The sequence below is a fragment of the Thunnus thynnus genome, chromosome 6 (assembly GCF_963924715.1).
Source record: "Thunnus thynnus chromosome 6, fThuThy2.1, whole genome shotgun sequence".
Lineage (NCBI taxonomy): Eukaryota > Metazoa > Chordata > Actinopteri > Scombriformes > Scombridae > Thunnus > Thunnus thynnus.
In genome coordinates this window covers 35,283,007-35,301,072 of record NC_089522.1, presented here as the reverse complement: position 1 = coordinate 35,301,072, position 18,066 = coordinate 35,283,007, and the positions used below count along the sequence as shown (strand labels likewise).

Genomic DNA, 18,066 nt, shown 5'->3' with positions numbered 1-18,066 from the left:
CAGGCTCCTCTTCTATGGAACCATCTTCCAGATTCAGTCCGGGGTGCAGACACCCTCTCTATGTTTAAGAGTAGGCTTAAAACTTTCCTTTTTGATAAAGCTTATAGTTAGGGCCGACCAGGCTCGCCTTGGATCAGCCCTTAGTTATGCTGCTATAGGCCTAGACTGCTGGGGGACTTCCCATGATGCACTGAGCTCTTCTCTCCTCCTCCTCCTCTCCATCTGTATGTATTCATGTAACATCAATGCATGTCACTAACTTTGCTTCTTCCCCGGAGTTTTTTGTGCTTTCTCATCTCACAGGAAAACCTGACTCCCGGGCCGAGCCTTCGCGGTCCTTCACAGTCCTGATGGCATCCTTCCCTGGCTGTTGCTGCTTGTGCTTGTTGTTGTTGTTGTTGTTGTGATTGTTTTTCTTCTGTCCCCCCTCCCCCTTTCCCTCTCTCTTTCTCTCTCTCAACCCAACCGGTCAAAGCAGATGGCCGCCCACCAAGAGCCGGGATCTGCTTGAGGTTTCTACCCGTTAAAGGGGAGTTTTTCCTTACAGCTGTCGCCAAGTGCTGCTCATGGGGGAATTGTTGGGTCTCTGTAAATTAAAGAGTACGGTCTTGACCTGCTCTATGTGAAAAGTGCCTTGAGCTGACTTCTGTTGTGATATGGCGCTATATACATATAGCGCCATAGCTGTTGTACATATTATAATCTGTTGTACATATTATAATCACTCAGATACTACAATACATAATATTAATAATAATATGAGAAATTATATAGACAAACACACACACACACACACACACACACACACACACACACATATATATTCAGTACAGCATCAGAAAACCTACATACACACATATGAACAAATAAAACACTTGCCTCATGCAGCTGTGATGCTGAGAAGAACTTTCTCCATCATCGTCTGTTTCTCTCTGCTTCTCTCTTTCAGTCTGTGACTGTTGATATGCAGCTGTAGATATATTGACCTCTTACCATACGTCACTTTCATTGGCATCATCCAAAATGGTCATGGTGATTCTTATTTTCTTATCAGATTCTTCAGTCGCACAAGGGCTGATTATGCAGCTGTAGATGAACTCTTACAGCACTTACCTTTCATGGGCTTCATCCGAAATGGTCATGGTGATTATTATTTTCCTATCAGATTCTTCAGTTTCTCACTGGCTGATTATGCAGCTGTATGCACTACATTAAACTCTTACCTTTCATTGGCTTCATGCAAAGTGGTCATGGTGATTCTTATTTTCCTGTCAGGCCTTCAGTTTCTCACTAGCCCATTATGTAGGTTTTCTGATGCTGTACTGAATATCAGGTCAAGAATGATCCTCTTGTCCAAAAACAGTTTGATATTGGTTTGTTTGTCCCAGTATGATGGAGGTTTCTTACTGACTGCAGCATCATAAAGCCAAGAAAATCTGTGATGAATGATTATTATTCATCTTAAGGCAGTGATGTACAGGGCTTCAACTAAGGTTATTTTCATCATTGATTAATCTGTTGATTATTTTCTCAAATAATTTATTAGTTGTTTGATCTATAAAATGTCAGAAAACGATGAAACATGTCAATCAGTGTTTCCCAAAGCCCAAGCTGTCATCTTCAAAAGTTTTGTTTTTTCCACAACCCAAAGATATTCAGTTTACTGTCATAGAGGACTAAAGAAACCAGAAAATATTCACTGCTTTTTTGAAAAGCACAGAGTAAGACAGACTATTATATTATATTGTTCACTTAGTTGTGAGACAGTAAAACATAAAACAATATAATATAATCTTAAGACAATAAACATAAGAGTATAAGTTTCCATTTCACTTCCTCTTTTAGCATTCCATGCTAACTTTAAATCTTCAGTTATCTACCCTGTGTCCTGTAGGCTCCGTCCAACCCAACAATCGGTCGGGTTCAAAGGATCCTCAAGAGAAATGAAGACTCCTGACAGAGGTCACAGGTGTGGACCAAATAGTAAAATACCACACTTTAAACTCAGTTACTGAATAACACCTGTGAATGGGTGTTCTTCAAAACAAGTCAGTGCTTGAGGTTTGTCTAAATTATCAATGCTCACTTTACACAAACCACTGTATACAAGGTGTGCACAATTACTCGCACCCCCATGGGTAAGTCATATATGTGTTGTAAAGGTAATGAAAGACCAAAGGATTGGCTTATCAATTTAATGTACAGAATTCTGGAAGAAATATCATTGTTCCTTTGCTTTGTTAATATGTGTATGTCCTTGAGAGAAAGAATGTACCTTAGGAGGCCCACTCCTTTCTTTCCACCCTGGCTTAGGCCCAAATAAGGTAACATTCTGGGTCTTGGTGTAAACAGAACATGTAAAGGGGTCAAAGGCCACATATAGCTCGGGGCTCTTGGTTTCCTGAGTCCTTGGGAGATGTGGCTCTTGTCTAACATACATGTGCATGTAAATGTATATCTCGTGGCTGTGTGCCATTGGCTGTAATCATATAAGCCGATACATTGACCAATCACAGATCATCTCTCTGTTCCTTGTGCAACTGTAATAGATTAGGTTTGCTCTTTGGTTGTTGAGATGAATTTTTGTTTCTTTGTGGATTTATGGATGTTTATTATATTTATGTCACTTTCATTGGCGTCATCCGAAATGGTCATGGTGATTATTATTTTCCTATCAGATTCTTCAGTTTCTCACTGGCTGATTATGCAGCTGTATGCACTACATTAAACTCTTACCTTTCATTGGCTTCATGCAAAGTGGTCATGGTGTTTATTATTTTCCTATCAGGCTCTTCAGTTTCACACTGGCCCATTATGTAGTTTTTCTGATGCTGTACTGACTATCAGGTCAAGAATGATCCTCTTGTGCAAAAACAGTTTGATATTGGTTTGTTTGTTCCAGTATGATGGAGGTTTCTTACTGACTGCAGCATCATAAAGCCAAGAAAATCTGTGATGAATGATTATTATTCATCTTAAGGCAGTGATGTATAGGGCTTCAACTAAGGTTATTTTTATCATCGATTAATCTGTTGATTATTTTCTCAAATAATTTATTAGTTGTTTGATCTACAAAATGTCAGAAAACGATGAAACATGTCAATCAGTGTTTCCCAAAGCCCGGGATGTTTTTTCCACAACCCAAAGATATTCAGTTTACTGTCATAGAGGACTAAAGAAACCAGAAAATATTCACTGTTTTTTTGAAAAGCACAGAGTAAGACAGACTGTTATATTATATTGTTCACTTAGTTGTGAGACAGTAAAACATAAAATAATATAATATAATCTAAAGACAATAAACATAAGAGTATAAGTTTCCATTTCACTCCCCCTTTTAGCATTCCATGCTAACTTTAAATCTTCAGTTATCTACCCTGTGTCCTGTAGGCTCCGTCCAACCCAACAATCGGTCGGCTTCAAAGGATCCTCAAGAGAAATGAAGACTCCTGACAGAGGTCACAGGTGTGGACCAAATAGTAAAATACCACACTTTAAACTCAGTTACTGAATAACACCTGTGAATGGGTGTTCTTCAAAACAAGTCAGTGCTTGAGGTTTGTCTAAATTATCAATGCTCACTTTACACAAACCACTGTATACAAGGTGTGTGCAATTACTCGCACCCCCATGGGTAAGTCATATATGTGTTGTAAAGGCAATGAAAGACCAAAGGATTGGCTTATCAATTTAATGTACAGAATTCTGGAAGACATATCATTGTTCCTTTGCTTTGTTAATATGTGTATGTCCTTGAGAGAAAGAATGTACCTTAGGAGGCCCACTCCTTTCTTTCCACCCTGGCTTAGGCCCAAATAAGGTAACATTCTGGGTCTTGGTGTAAACAGAACATGTAAAGGGGTCAAAGGCCACATATAGCTCGGGGCTCTTGGTTTCCTGAGTCCTTGGGAGATGTGGCTCTTGTCTAACATACATGTGCATGTAAATGTATATCTCGTGGCTGTGTGCCATTGGCTGTAATCATATAAACTGATACACTGACTAATCACAGATCATTTCTCTTAGGTTGGCTCTTTGTTATTTGAGGCAATTTATTTGTGTCGTCGGCCTCCCTATCGCCCCCCCCACCCAATTGCTTTGTGGATTTATGGACGTTTATCATATTTACGTCACTTTCATTGGCGTCATCCGAAATGGTCATGGTGATTATTATTTTCCTATCAGATTCTTCAGTTTCTCACTGGCTGATTATGCAGCTGTATGCACTATATTAAACTCTTACCTTTCATTGGCTTCATGCAAAGTGGTCATGGTGATTCTTATTTTCCTATCAGGCCTTCAGTTTCTCACTAGCCCATTATGTAGGTTTTCTGATGCTGTACTGAATATCAGGTCAAGAATGATCCTCTTGTCCAAAAACAGTTTGATATTGGTTTGTTTGTCCCAGTATGATGGAGGTTTCTTACTGACTGCAGCCACATAAAGCCAAGAAAATCTGTGATGAATGATTATTATTCATCTTAAGGCAGTGATGTATAGGGCTTCAACTAAGGTTATTTTCATCATTGATTAATCTGTTGATTTTTTTCTCAAATAATTTATTAGTTGTTTGATCTATAAAATGTCAGAAAACGATGAAACATGTCAATCTGTGTTTCCCAAAGCCCAATCTGTCGTCTTCAAAAGTTTTGTTTTTTCCACAACCCAAAGATATTCAGTTTACTGTCATAGAGGACTAAAGAAACCAGAAAATATTCACTGCTTTTTTGAAAAGCACAGAGTAAGACAGACTATTATATTATAGTGTTCACTTAGTTGTGAGACAGTAAAACATAAAACAATATAATATGATCTAAAGACAATGAACATAAGAGTATAAGTTTCCATTTCACTCCCCCTTTTAGCATTCCATGCTAACTTTAAATCTTCAGTTATCTATCCTGTGTCCTGTAGGCTCCGTCCAACCCAACAATCGGTCAGGTTCAAAGGATCCTCAAGAGAAATGAAGACTCCTGACAGAGGTCACAGGTGTGGACCAAATAGTAAAATACCACACTTTAAACTCAGTTACTGAAATAACACCTGTGAATGGGTGTTCTTCAAAACAAGTCAGTGCTTGAGGTTTGTCTAAATTATCAATGCTCACTTTACACAAACCACTGTATACAAGGTGTGTGCAATTACTCGCACCCCCATGGGTAAGTCATATATGTGTTGTAAAGGCAATGAAAGACCAAAAGATTGGCTTATCAATTTAATGTACAGAATTCTGGAAGAAAGATCATTGTTCAGTCAGGAGCTTAACCAAGTGAGGATGTTTCAGCTGCTGTGTTCGTGAACGGCAGGTGAGAGGTCGTCACTTCTCTGACATGTGGCCTCCATTGACTCTCAGCAGGTTTTGAAACCACAGTGAGTGTGATCCTCTTCTCCCTGATATGTGGCAGCCAATGGCTCTTGGTAGGTTTTTAAACCTCAATGAGAGCGGCCCTCACCTTCACTTACTTCTCTTCCTCATCTGTGAGCAGTATGGGACTCTCTCCTTGAGCCTCCATCACGAGTGGCGGCACCTTTACCCGTTGCAGTTTTTTTCTCTTATCAACATCTTTGCCACAGCACTACTGTTTTGCACAGATTGTTTTGCACATCTTTCGAAAAAATATTGGTTAATATGAGAAGCTTTTCGTGTCTGTCAGTGTTCCCCCCTTTCAACACGTGTGTCAACGTGTATAGAAGGGAAAGAGATAATTTGGGCCTATCAAATACCATCCTGTTTTTCCTCTGGTGTTGTTCTGCTCTGTAAACCTTTGGAATCAGCTGTTGGTGTTCCAGGTGTAGTTGTATCAGGTCAGCACCTGTAAAGAGGAAGTGGATACGCTGCACGTTTTGCTTTTGCACCTCATATTTGCATATTTCCAGCTTTTTGGGTAACAGTACAGCATCCAGTATATCTGCTAGTTCATGATGTTAGACAGGTTTCCCTGTTGCAGTCAGAAACTGTTTTTCCACAATATCCCCAAATCCTGGACCATCCCAAAAGCATAGCTACTATCTGTATAGATGATGAGATAAGGTGCATGAGCATATGCTGCTGCGTTCACCGCCTGCAGGTCTTTGTACAAATCTGTTAACTCATCTCAGGAAATATTGGTGTTCTGACCTGTGAGGTTTCACATGTAACAATAATTCCTGCTTTCAAGAATGAGTTAAAAACTGGTGTTGCACCCTCTATAGTCTCTGCTTTCAATGGATATTGATCTTTACATGAGCTGTATTCTGATTTGGGTACAATTTCAATTGGTTGCACATGCTTAATCAGACCAACATCATATTTACTTTTAGCCCAGAGAGTTGTAGGAATATCTGTCAGCTCAGGGGAGTCAGCTGTCAACTGAACCATTGTTGTTGTTTTTCTGTGCAGGCCTTCTGTTTGTAAGTGTACACCTCTTTTACCAATGAATGTCATACTGCATGCTGTTCTGCATGCTTTAGATGTTTACTGTAATACATCAAAAAAGTCTATCTGGTTTATCTCCACTGCTGTGCTTCAGTATTAGCTTCAATCATGGTCTTAGGTTTTCCCACTACTTTGTTTTGCTCTTTTCTTTTCTTCAGGGAGATGTGAAGTGCTGAGTCATATACTTAAAAAGCTTTTGTCTTCGTTCTTCTGACACTTCTGCTCCTGTCTCACACATCTCATCTGTCTATTCTTAACCTTTCCTGAACCACTCTAGCTCAGTCTCATCCTGTTCATAAGAAATGTGTGTAGTACAGCATAGGCTTATCTGCTTTATGTACTGCACTTCCTCTGTCTGCATGCTTTTTCCAGTAGTTCTGAGCTGGGTTATGATGTGCTGTCTGACCACGTCTGTTAGAGACATTTTTTGTGTTGGTTGCAATTTATATTTTCATATTTTGCTGATTTATTGAGATGATGTACATATTTTTATTTATTAAAGAGAATGAGAATAATCAGTCAAATGAAGGAAACAGAATCAGTGGCTGCAGCTATTACCAGCCATTTAAAATATGGTTATTATGTCCGTGTTCAGACGTCTCACACTTACTTGACTCATGAAGTCCAGGATTTTGACTTTTGACACCTCCATTTTAGCTCGCTTACCCCATCTGAACTTCACAAACTCCAGGTACCCGCGTGCACACACACACACACACACACACACAAATATATATATACACACATGCAGTGTGCACAACATGACACCAAGGGGCCTGCACTCTGAAGCAGGTTCAACATATCCAGTTGGATGATGAAGAAACCATCTGAATGTCACATAACAAACTTAATATTTCTGCTACTGAAGCAAAGAGTGTAAAAGTAGTTAATGACTGATGAGTCTATCTGATCCTAATGTTGCTTTATAATCATGATGCCAATAAACAATGTATGGATTTATTTTTATAATATTTTATCGTATATTATATATATATTTTATATTTCATTTTTATTTCCATTTTTTATTTGTTGTCTCATGTTATTCTGACTGCAGTGATGAATCAGAGTGTAAAATCATCCTCACTGTCAGCTTCACTCTGGGGAGAAAATCAACTTCGATCTCTCCATTTGTTAGAAGCTTTGTTTTAAAACCAGCGTGGAAATAGAAACATGGACAAATAAAATGTTTCTACTGAGCTATAACAATATTTACACCTGAGTTACACCTGAAGTTACCTTGATAACCTCAAATCCTGCTTCCTAGTACAGACCTCGGGCCTGTAGCATCTATAGGAACAATATCCAGTTTCCTTTTTTTACAAGTTTTTGTAAACAATAATTACATTTTTTGTCCAATAATTGCAGTTATTCTCCTCAATGCCAGCACTGATGAGCAGCAATGACACTCAACTTAACTATAAACTTTATCAAAAAGGAAAGTTCTAAGCCTACTCTTAATGTAGAGATCCCCAAAATCATCTCTGGATGTCCCTGCAGGATCCTGAACCCCAGGATTGTCTGATGATGATTAAACACTTTGGTGCTGCCTCCTTGTGGCAGCTCTGAAGAATTACACAACTAGAGCTTTAACGCTGAACACATACTGATACTGTGTAGATAACATGTTCATGTCATGTTTAGCATGTACAATTAATGTATTTAATTTTGATGGACTTGTGTGTGTGTGTTTATACTGTTCCCATATAGTCCCATACATATCTTACTGTGAGGAAGTATGGGGAAATTCATATAAAACAAATACCAATGCAATAGTCCTACTTCAAAGCAGACACATAAGAGTTGTAAACAAAACTACTGATAGAAAGCCAACAATCTCACTGTTTATTGAATTAAAGGCTCTAAAATTTAAAGACTTGGTCAACTTTAAATAGTTCAAATGATATATAGAGACAAAAAATCTGTTATTCCAAAAGTTGTTTAAAGTCGATATGATTTGAGAGGAATTTGCATCTTTAAAATGAGTGAGGACTGATGTAAAAACTTATTGTATTTCAGTAAAAGGTGTGAGTGAGGAACTGAAAACACGTAGAACACGACAGTTTTTGGCTGGACTGCAACAGCGAGGCCAGTCCTGCTTTGAACTTTAATAAGTCAAAACCACTCAGACTGCAGACAGAGCCTTGTACTCTCTCTGACTGATATTTCTACAAATATAAATATGTTATGTAGCCTAATCTTTAACTAGAACACCTTTGTAACTGTTGTTTGTAATTTGTAATGTCAGTATTGTCTTTTGGAATACATTTGAGTCATTTGCAATATATTTCAGTTATCTTTGATGTTTTGTATTATTTTAAGAAGATAGCCTTTATTGTGAAACAGCCACTTTTACTTAGAAAAGCCAGTTGTGCCGTTCTGACGTACGGGAGAAGGGAGAAATGAGCAGGTAAAGAGGCACATGTGCTCCAGCTAAGATACATGCTAAATATCAACCTATTTAAGTGGTTGTGAAATGTTTAAGGACCCTTCAAGGACCAAGGATAATTCCCTTATTTGCAGAACGCAGCCAACGAGGTAATTCTTGTTTTTGTCTTTATTTTACTTTGATGAGCTGTTTTCCACATGCTGTAAAGGCTTTTATATTCGCTAACTTTGTCTTTATACGGTGTGTATGTGTCTGTAGTTTTCACGGTGGATTTGGAGAGAAAGCTACAAATAAACCAGTTGCAAGAAAGCCACTTGTGTTTGCCTGTGCTTCGATGGAATTACAACCTTCACTTTCTGTCGGATGGATTGTAAACTATAGAAGTGCTTAAACTGTGAGTCACTAACATTGTCTGTGTGAAAATGGGAATAAATAGCTCTTCCAACTTTGCAGCATTGCTGACAACTATGGCTCCATCTAGTGGATAAAATCTGAAATAGAAGCTCCCCCTGAAACATTGATAAATTAGGACCTGGACCTTTTAATTTTGACTTAGCCTATATAAAACATTCTGATTTACCTATTATTAAGCAGCACAAACAGAATGAATTGTGGAGTCTATATATTTAAATATTTCAGTGAGTTTGTTTTTACATCTATTCATGTTAATGTTTTGAGTATCGCAACACCTTCTAAAACATGACTGATAATTCTAGGAATATTACTGACCAGCCCACAGGCCATGAGATGATGCTATATTATTGTAGAAGATATTTATTTGTTTATTTGTAATTTGTGTAACGCTGATTTTCTGCTGTATATACCGTGAGTTTTGTGATCCGTTGCACCCCTAGTGTTAACATGTCAGCTTTTTACACTATATTTTGTATGTCTTGCACATAGATAAGAGTGTGTAAGTCATATATTTGATACATGCATTAATACCTTCTGATGTGAACCTACACTTTTAGATCTGTGAATGTTTTTAATGTTCAGTATCTAGTATTCAGCACTGATCTGTTCCTGTATCACATTATAAGCTTTGTACTATTTGTGTATACTAAGAAAATACATCGGAAACACGTGTAAATCATGTGATATCTTTTCTATTTTTGATGAGAACATAAATCTGTTGTCACAATAGAACGATACTATAAATTTAAATTTCACTTTGTTTGTAAAATCACACATCTGAACCAGTCCATGGCTAAAATGAGCTCTTCTTTGTTTAGAAACAATATGTATATGCTAAATGTCTTTAAAGAAGCAGCCTTTACACCACTCAGGGGTTTCTGTTTTTAAAAGCAAATTGTTTTATTGGCATATAAATTTGCCCCCCACCCCTCTGATGTCATCAGGTGGGACAATGATATAGTTTGATGTCCTCCTGTCCTCCCCAATTTTCTGAGTCACCAGCCGTCACTGGTGTGGGGGTTGAATGCAGCTCATTTTTGTAGGATACAGCAGAAAGGCCTATATACATACAGTACATTATATACAAACTTTGTATGAAGTTTGGTGTTATTATCATTTATTTTACAATAATTATAGGTTTTATATTTATAATTCAGTAGTGGGGATGACCTATGAGGGGAAGGGAAAAAATGGAGTGAGGGTGACAGTTTAGTGATAAAGTGCTGCAGAAAAATACCATCAAAACTAAAATTTGTAGCTCTGTACTGCAGTTTTTCCTTTATTAGGACCCGAGCACCTAGCGGTTCACTCAGACTCTCCATTCAAATATATGAGTATCAGTTACTTATTGTCTCTACACACCTGACAGTACACATGTCAATCAAACTTTGACCAGGTCATGTGGGTTAAAAGTCTTTACTTTACTATGAAAATTAGGAAAATAATTTGTTTTACACACAAACTCATCAAGAGTTTTCAATTTACTAATTGAAATTCAAGTGAATGGGCCCAAAACTTGCATAATTTTGATGACACAGGTGTGAGCGAGACAGACATGTCTCACCCTGCAGAAAAATCTCATCCTCACACCGTTGAGATTTGATGTTTCACCATGACAGAGGAAGTTGCTATAACTTTATTGTAAATGCTCCAGTCTGCACCAAACTTTACATGTTTGATAAGAGTCCCGGCCTGAACACGTCTACATGACAATATTCCATCAGTGATGTAAACTGGCTGAATAGCGCCCCTACAACATATCAGTGAAGCAGCCCCAGCAGCAGGCAAAACAGTGGACAAAGGAAGTGATGTTTATCTCCTTCTTGCACTGTCTGAAAACAGCCGGGTCTGAAGACATCTACATGCCCGCGACAGAAGACCTTCGACTGCGTCGCGGCCTGACATGCGCAGAGGCGCGCGGGCCCGTTCATCGCTGCTTGCAGCTTTAATTTACGCTCTTACTTCATTATATTCTATCACATGTTGGGCATTTCCGCTCCAACCGGAAGTTTTTCTTCTTCTCTTGTTAACCTGCGGAGCGCGTCTGTCGCGTTGCTAATTCTGAAAGTTGATAAATGTGGTGAGTAACGTTCACTTCAAACGTAGAGTTTAGAGTATTTTCAGCAGCTGACAATATGTCAAAGTCTGTAGAACAAACGGTTCTATTGTTATTCAAATAAACAGTTTGTTAAACAGTCATTTAAAGGTTAAACAGTTAAGTTAGCCTGCTAGCATGTTCAGCCAACTTTGTATTCAGAGAAGCGGGGAGAAGCTAATGCTAACTTTAGCTTTAGCTGTCCGGCAACTGTACCGGCCAGTGCAGCTGGTGTCCGGTACTGGTACCGGTACCGGAGCCGGGATACTGTTATAAAGCCGGTGTCCTGTGTTGTCTGATATCAGACAGACTCGTCAGCTGGACTTGGTGAAGTTGACGGGTTCAAAGGTCTGAACTCGGTCAACGAGACGGATTTAAATGTCATGTTCTGTCCAACAGAGATGTTCAGTTTACTGTCAGACACGAAGAAGAAAAGTAGAAATGTTCACGTGTGAGACCGGAAACAACATTTTCTGAATATTTTGTGCATAAATGACTAAAAACGATGACGTGATTATCAAAATGGTTGCTGATGAATTGTGTGTCGATCGACTAAATTGATTAATTGTTGGAGCTCTACTGCTGATGCATCTTTCAAGTCAATTTTATTTGTGTAGCCCGATATCAAAAATTACTCAGTAGTCGATTAATTGATTAGTCAATCAACAGAAAATTAATCAGCAACTATTTTGATCATTTTAGTGATTTTTTTAACTGAACTTTTCTGGCTTCATCTTCTCAAATGAGACAATAATGAACTGAATATCTTTGAATTTTGTTCTGTTGATCAAACAAAACGAGATATTTGAAGACATCACTATGAAATTATTATATTTTATATTTTATAGACAAACAGGGAAACTGATCAATAATGACAATAATGGATAGTTGCAGCTCTACAATAAATAAACCTGTAAATGCATTGAGTATTTTTGAATTGTGACACTTCATTGTTTATGTTGAAGTGATGTCGTAGTTTCTCTGTCACTGAACAGGTTAACGAGCTCATTCTAAATAATCGCCGACAGAGTATTTGAGATGTTTTCTGGATCTCTTCTGGTCTCTCAGAGCGTCTCCTGTCCGTGTTTCTGTCGGCTGGTTGAACACAGAGAGAGAGAGAGAGAGAGCGATGGCCGGTCCAGAGCTCCTGCTGGACTCCAGCATTCGGATGTGGGTGGTCCTGCCCATCGTCTTCATCACCTTCTTCGTCGGGATCATCCGTCACTACGTCACTCAGCTGCTCCACAGTGACAAGAAGATCGACCTGGAGCAGGTCTCTGACAGGTGAGACCAGAAGACTCATAGTCGTTATTTTATTAAAGGAACAAATCACTTAATAGATGAATAGATAAAAGATACAGGAGGATGATTTTATAAGCAGCACGTAGACGTTATAAAACCACAAAGACACATAAAATACACATTTAACAGACTCGTCAAAATAAGAGCTGAACATGCAGAAAGATTCCACTAACGCCTCACTGGGGGCTGAAGACGACCTTTAACATGCTGTAGCCATGGTTTCTGTTAAAGGTGTGTTATTTTTTTATCCAATCTCAGATCTTATATGAAGTCAATAATAAATACAGCCTCTTAGGTCCCAGTAAAACCCAGTAAAACCAGTGATTGTTACATCAGAAAGTCTTATTGTCAAACTCAAGCCTCGGCTCCAAAAATGTTAGTCTCCAGCTGATTGAGATGTTTTTTTTTCTTTTTTATCCCTTTTGTCAAGTCAAATTTATTAATACATCACATTTCATACGGCAGGCGTGAAGTCAATGTAAAGATCATACATAACAAATATTTTACATTAACATTACATATATAAAACATCAAATAAGATGTTACATGAATAAAAACATATATAGTATACAGTATATAACAATGTCCTTATCATTGTTAAAAGAAATAACAATAATAATAGTGTTTGACCTTCACTAGAAGCTTGTGAAAGAAGATGTTTTAAAGGAAAAACACTGTTCATGTGTCTAAATGTGACACATTATAGGACATTATAACAAATATATTCATCTGAATATGGTTTGATTGTATTGATATGGATGTCCAAGGGTGCTGTATGTGTGTGTGTTTTTCCAAACACACACACATACAGCTTATCTCTCTCTCTCTGGCAGACACACACATGCACACACATACACACACATACACATACACACACACACACACACACACACATACACACACACATACACACACACACACATACATACACACACACACACACACACACACCTGTATGCACACACAGAGACACACATTCATCTCTGTTGTGAATGTTTGAATGTTAAATGTTGATATTTGTTAAATGAAGTAAAATCAACGTTGTTTGTTGTATTTATGTTATATTTCTAGAGCATAATAAGGTCACGCTATTAGAAAGTGAAAGTGTAATGAGACACTTTACACTATTAGTGAACAGGTCAGATTCTATATCTTAATACAACATAATAAATCAGAATGAATATGTTTCATCACTGACATGTCTCCTCCCTGCCTTTAGTATTTACTTACTTTTACTTCTTTTAACACAAAAACTGTCATTTAAAGGGTTAAAATTCAGAAAATGAATATTTGGTCATTTTGATCAGAACTGAAGTTAGTTTATATAGATATATAATATTTTTATGTGACGTCGTGTGTGTGTGTGTGTGTTTCTGTGCAGCCAGGTGCTCCTGCGCAGCCGCATCCTGCGAGAGAACGGAAAGTACATCCCCCGACAGGTAAACACACGCCTCCACATCCCCGTTCACTATCAATCATATCGTTGAAAGACTTTATTTAAAACTTTCTCCATCAATCAAAGCTTGTACAGAAGCTGTCAAACAGGTGACTGACGAGCTGATAAATAAAAACATAAATAATAATCTATAAATCTTAATTTAAAAGCAGCTGAAGAGGTTTGTTCAGTGGTTCAGTTACTACCAAACCAGTTTAACCAGTGACGTGACGTCAGCAGAACACAAGAAGAATTTAAAGAAACAGATCAATGAAAGTTCATTTAAAACGACAAAACCCAAAGTAACAGCTGCAAAACTTTATTAACAAACATCAGATCCAACTAGAGTCAATGAAAACACACACGACTCATTCTCTAAATCCAGAATGTGTGTGTGTGTCTCTGTGTGTGTGTGTGTGTGTGTGTCTCTGTGTGTGTGTGTGTGTGTGTGTGTCTCTGTGTGTGTGTGTGTGTGTGTGTGTGTGTCTCTGTGTGTGTGTGTGTGTGTGTCTCTGTGTGTGTGTGTGTCTCTGTGTGTGTGTGTGTGTGTGTGTCTCTGTGTGTGTGTGTGTCTCTGTGTGTGTGTGTGTGTGTGTGTGTCTCTGTGTGTGTGTCTGTGTGTGTGTGTCTCTGTGCGTGTGTGTGTGTCTCTGTGTGTGTGTGTGTGTGTCTCTGTGTGTGTGTGTGTGTGTGTCTGTGTGTGTGTGTGTCTGTGTCTCTGTGTGTGTCTCTGTGTGTGTGTCTGTGTGTGTGTCTCTGTGTGTGTCTCTGTGTGTGTCTCTGTGTGTGTGTGTCTGTGTGTGTGTGTCTCTGTGTGTGTGTGTCTCTGTGTGTGTCTCTGTGTGTGTCTCTGTGCGTCTCTGTGCGTGTGTGTGTGTCTGTGTGTGTGTCTGTCTGTGTGTGTGTGTCTGTGTCTCTGTGTGTGTGTCTGTGTGTGTGTCTCTGTGTCTGTGTGTGTGTGTCTGTGTGTGTGTCTCTGTGTGTGTGTGTCTGTGTGTGTGTGTCTCTGTGTGTGTGTGTCTCTGTGTGTGTGTGTGTCTCTGTGTGTGTCTCTGTGTGTGTCTCTGTGTGTGTGTCTGTGTGTGTGTGTGTGTGTGTGTGTGTCTCTGTGCGTGTGTGTGTCTCTGTGTGTGTGTGTGTGTGTGTGTCTCTGTGTGTGTGTGTGTCTCTGTGTGTGTGTGTGTGTGTGTGTGTGTGTGTCTCTGTGTGTGTGTCTGTGTGTGTGTGTCTCTGTGTGTGTGTGTGTGTGTCTCTGTGTGTGTGTGTGTGTGTCTCTGTGTGTGTGTGTGTGTGTGTCTGTGTCTCTGTGTGTGTCTCTGTGTGTGTGTCTCTGTGTGTGTCTCTGTGTGTGTCTCTGTGTGTGTGTGTCTGTGTGTGTGTGTCTGTGTGTGTGTGTCTCTGTGTGTGTGTGTCTCTGTGTGTGTGTGTGTGTCTCTGTGCGTCTCTGTGCGTGTGTGTGTGTCTGTGTGTGTGTCTGTCTGTGTGTGTGTGTCTGTGTCTCTGTGTGTGTGTCTGTGTGTGTGTCTCTGTGTCTGTGTGTGTGTGTCTGTGTGTGTGTCTCTGTGTGTGTGTGTCTGTGTGTGTGTGTCTCTGTGTGTGTGTGTCTCTGTGTGTGTGTGTGTCTCTGTGTGTGTCTCTGTGTGTGTCTCTGTGTGTGTGTCTGTGTGTGTGTGTGTGTGTGTGTGTCTCTGTGCGTGTGTGTGTGTCTCTGTGTGTGTGTCGTCGTGTTGAGTGTGACGGTGTGTTTTCACTGTGTTTCAGTCGTTCGCTATGAGGAAACATTACTTCAACAACGCAGAGACCGGCTTCTTCAAGAAGGTCAAGAGGAAAGTCGTCCCCAAGAACCCCATGACAGGTGTGTGTGTGTGTGTGTGTGTGTGTGTGTGTGTGTGTGTGTGTGTGTGTGTGAACAAGGGTTATATTGACATCTGCAGATCTAACAGTTTATTGTGCTGCTAAGTCGTACGTACATTGTGTGTGTGTGTGTGTGTGTGTGTGTGTGTGTGTGTGTGTGTGTGTGTGTTTCTGTGTGTGTGTGTGTGTGTGTGTGTGTTGCAGACACCAGCATGTTGACGGACATGATGAAGGGGAATCTGACCAACGTTCTGCCGATGATTGTGATTGGTGGATGGATCAACTGGGCTTTCTCTGGATTCGTCATTAGTGAGTTATAAATGCTGAGTCAGACAGACATGAGATCATTTCATTAAACTCATAATAATAATAATAATAATGACATGAGCTGAAAGTTGATTTAATACAGTATTTTCTTTCTATAGAATGATTTGAGTCCTCATGGTTCTCATGTTCAGATGAAATCTAGTAGTTTCTGTGATCTGCAGGAAGTCGTTACATACGACTCTTCACTGGCAGCAGTTTATTAAAAAATGCATCATTTTGCTTTATTTGCAATTTTACTACAAAAAGAGACAAAACATCACAAACTGGATCACAACGTTTGAGAAAAGCTGCTGCAGAATCAAACATGTTGACCTCAATAATCAGTGAGATCCCGCAGGGACAGACGTCTGATGTGTGTGTGTGTGTGTGTGTGTGTGTGTGTGTGTGTGTGTGTGTGTGTGTGTGTGTGTGTGTGTGTGTGTGTGTGTGTGTGTGTGTGTGATCCAGCCAAGGTGCCGTTCCCTCTGACTCTGAGGTTCAAGCCGATGTTGCAGCGAGGGATCGACCTGCTGTCGCTGGACGCCTCTTGGTAAAAAAAACAACCCTCATTTAACACTGAAAACAACACAACGCTTCACGGGACCCTGAACGCATCATGTTGTAGTACAGAAACACTCAAACGCAGCATCTGGCCATAACGAGCAGGTTTTTTTTTAAAATGGCGTGTTGTTATTGGTTGCAGGGTGAGCTCTGCGTCCTGGTACTTCCTGAATGTGTTTGGACTGAGGAGCATGTACAGCCTCATACTGGGACAAGACAACGGTGAGTCTTCATCGTCTGTCAGGAGAAAACACACCTGACAAAAGGCCACATTAGTGGAAACACAAGAAAACACATTCAATCTTTATTGGTTCATATTTACAAGATTGAAAGATTTTGTCGGATACATAAATGTTTTATAAATGTACAAAGATAATAACTGAATGTATCCTGAGCTTTTATCAGCTGACTCCAGATTCAGTCACGTTGTGGTTCATGAAGAGTTCTAAATGATTAGAAACCTTTAAGACCTCCTGTATGACGCTGTTGATCTGAGCAGCTGAGTGGTTTTTTTGCTCGTAGCTGCTGACCAGTCGCGCATCATGCAGGACCAGATGACAGGCGCTGCCATGGCGATGCCCCCTGACCCCAACAAGGCTTTTAAGGTGAGATGTTAACAAAAAGTTCATCCGTTTCTTCATGTTTTTTGTGTTGTAGCACAAGAAAACTTTATATATTATTATTTATTTATATATTATAGTAGAAACTGACAGAGTTTATACTGTTGACGTGTCAGATATCAGTCGTCTCATTAGTTGTGTCCACATGACACACTGGTCCTGTCTAGTCCAGCGACCCGCCTCACACAGAACAGAAACCACGACGGACGTCACATCAGCTGTGACCTCACGACGACGACCGGCTGACTTCTGTCCAGCTGTTGGTCGTCCGTCTCCCGTTTCCTGTTCGCTCTGAGCTGCGTGACGCCGCCTCTTCACTTCACATGCAGCGATAACATTTCTAAAACCGTCTAGAAGAGCTGAATGATTGATCCAGAAGGGCTGAGTCAAGAGCAGCCTGCAGCCTGCAGCGGACGCTACTGAGCACACTCTGTAGGTGCAGAACATTTATGGTCATCAGCTGGAAACCTGAAGACTCGTTTGACCAAATGAGTCAAATCAAGTAGATATCTTTCAACGTTACAGTCTTTTTAGTGCCAAAGTTCCTCTTTTTGTTACTATACTTCCACCTGCAGCTCAACAGGGAAACACTGTCCGAGGAAACACAAAGAGGGAATTTGATGCTAAAAAGACTGTAAATGTGTCAGATATCCACTTGATATGACTAACTCAGACTGC

At 39.6% G+C, this 18,066-nt stretch overlaps 1 protein-coding gene across 1 annotated transcript in view; it reads left to right on the top strand.

Annotated features, from left to right (window-relative positions):
* Positions 1–11,135: 11,135 nt before the first annotated feature.
* The window catches only part of zgc:86609 (ER membrane protein complex subunit 3-like), a 7,972-nt gene continuing 1,041 nt past the window's right edge, over positions 11,136–18,066 (top strand). Inside the window, exons 1-8 of the mRNA XM_067593560.1 lie at positions 11,136–11,295; positions 12,379–12,594; positions 13,994–14,051; positions 15,809–15,902; positions 16,106–16,210; positions 16,676–16,757; positions 16,911–16,990; positions 17,291–17,373. Coding sequence (XP_067449661.1) covers positions 12,440–12,594; positions 13,994–14,051; positions 15,809–15,902; positions 16,106–16,210; positions 16,676–16,757; positions 16,911–16,990; positions 17,291–17,373 — 657 coding nt within the window. The 5' untranslated portion in view covers positions 11,136–11,295; positions 12,379–12,439. The remainder of the gene's footprint in view (positions 11,296–12,378; positions 12,595–13,993; positions 14,052–15,808; positions 15,903–16,105; positions 16,211–16,675; positions 16,758–16,910; positions 16,991–17,290; positions 17,374–18,066) is intronic.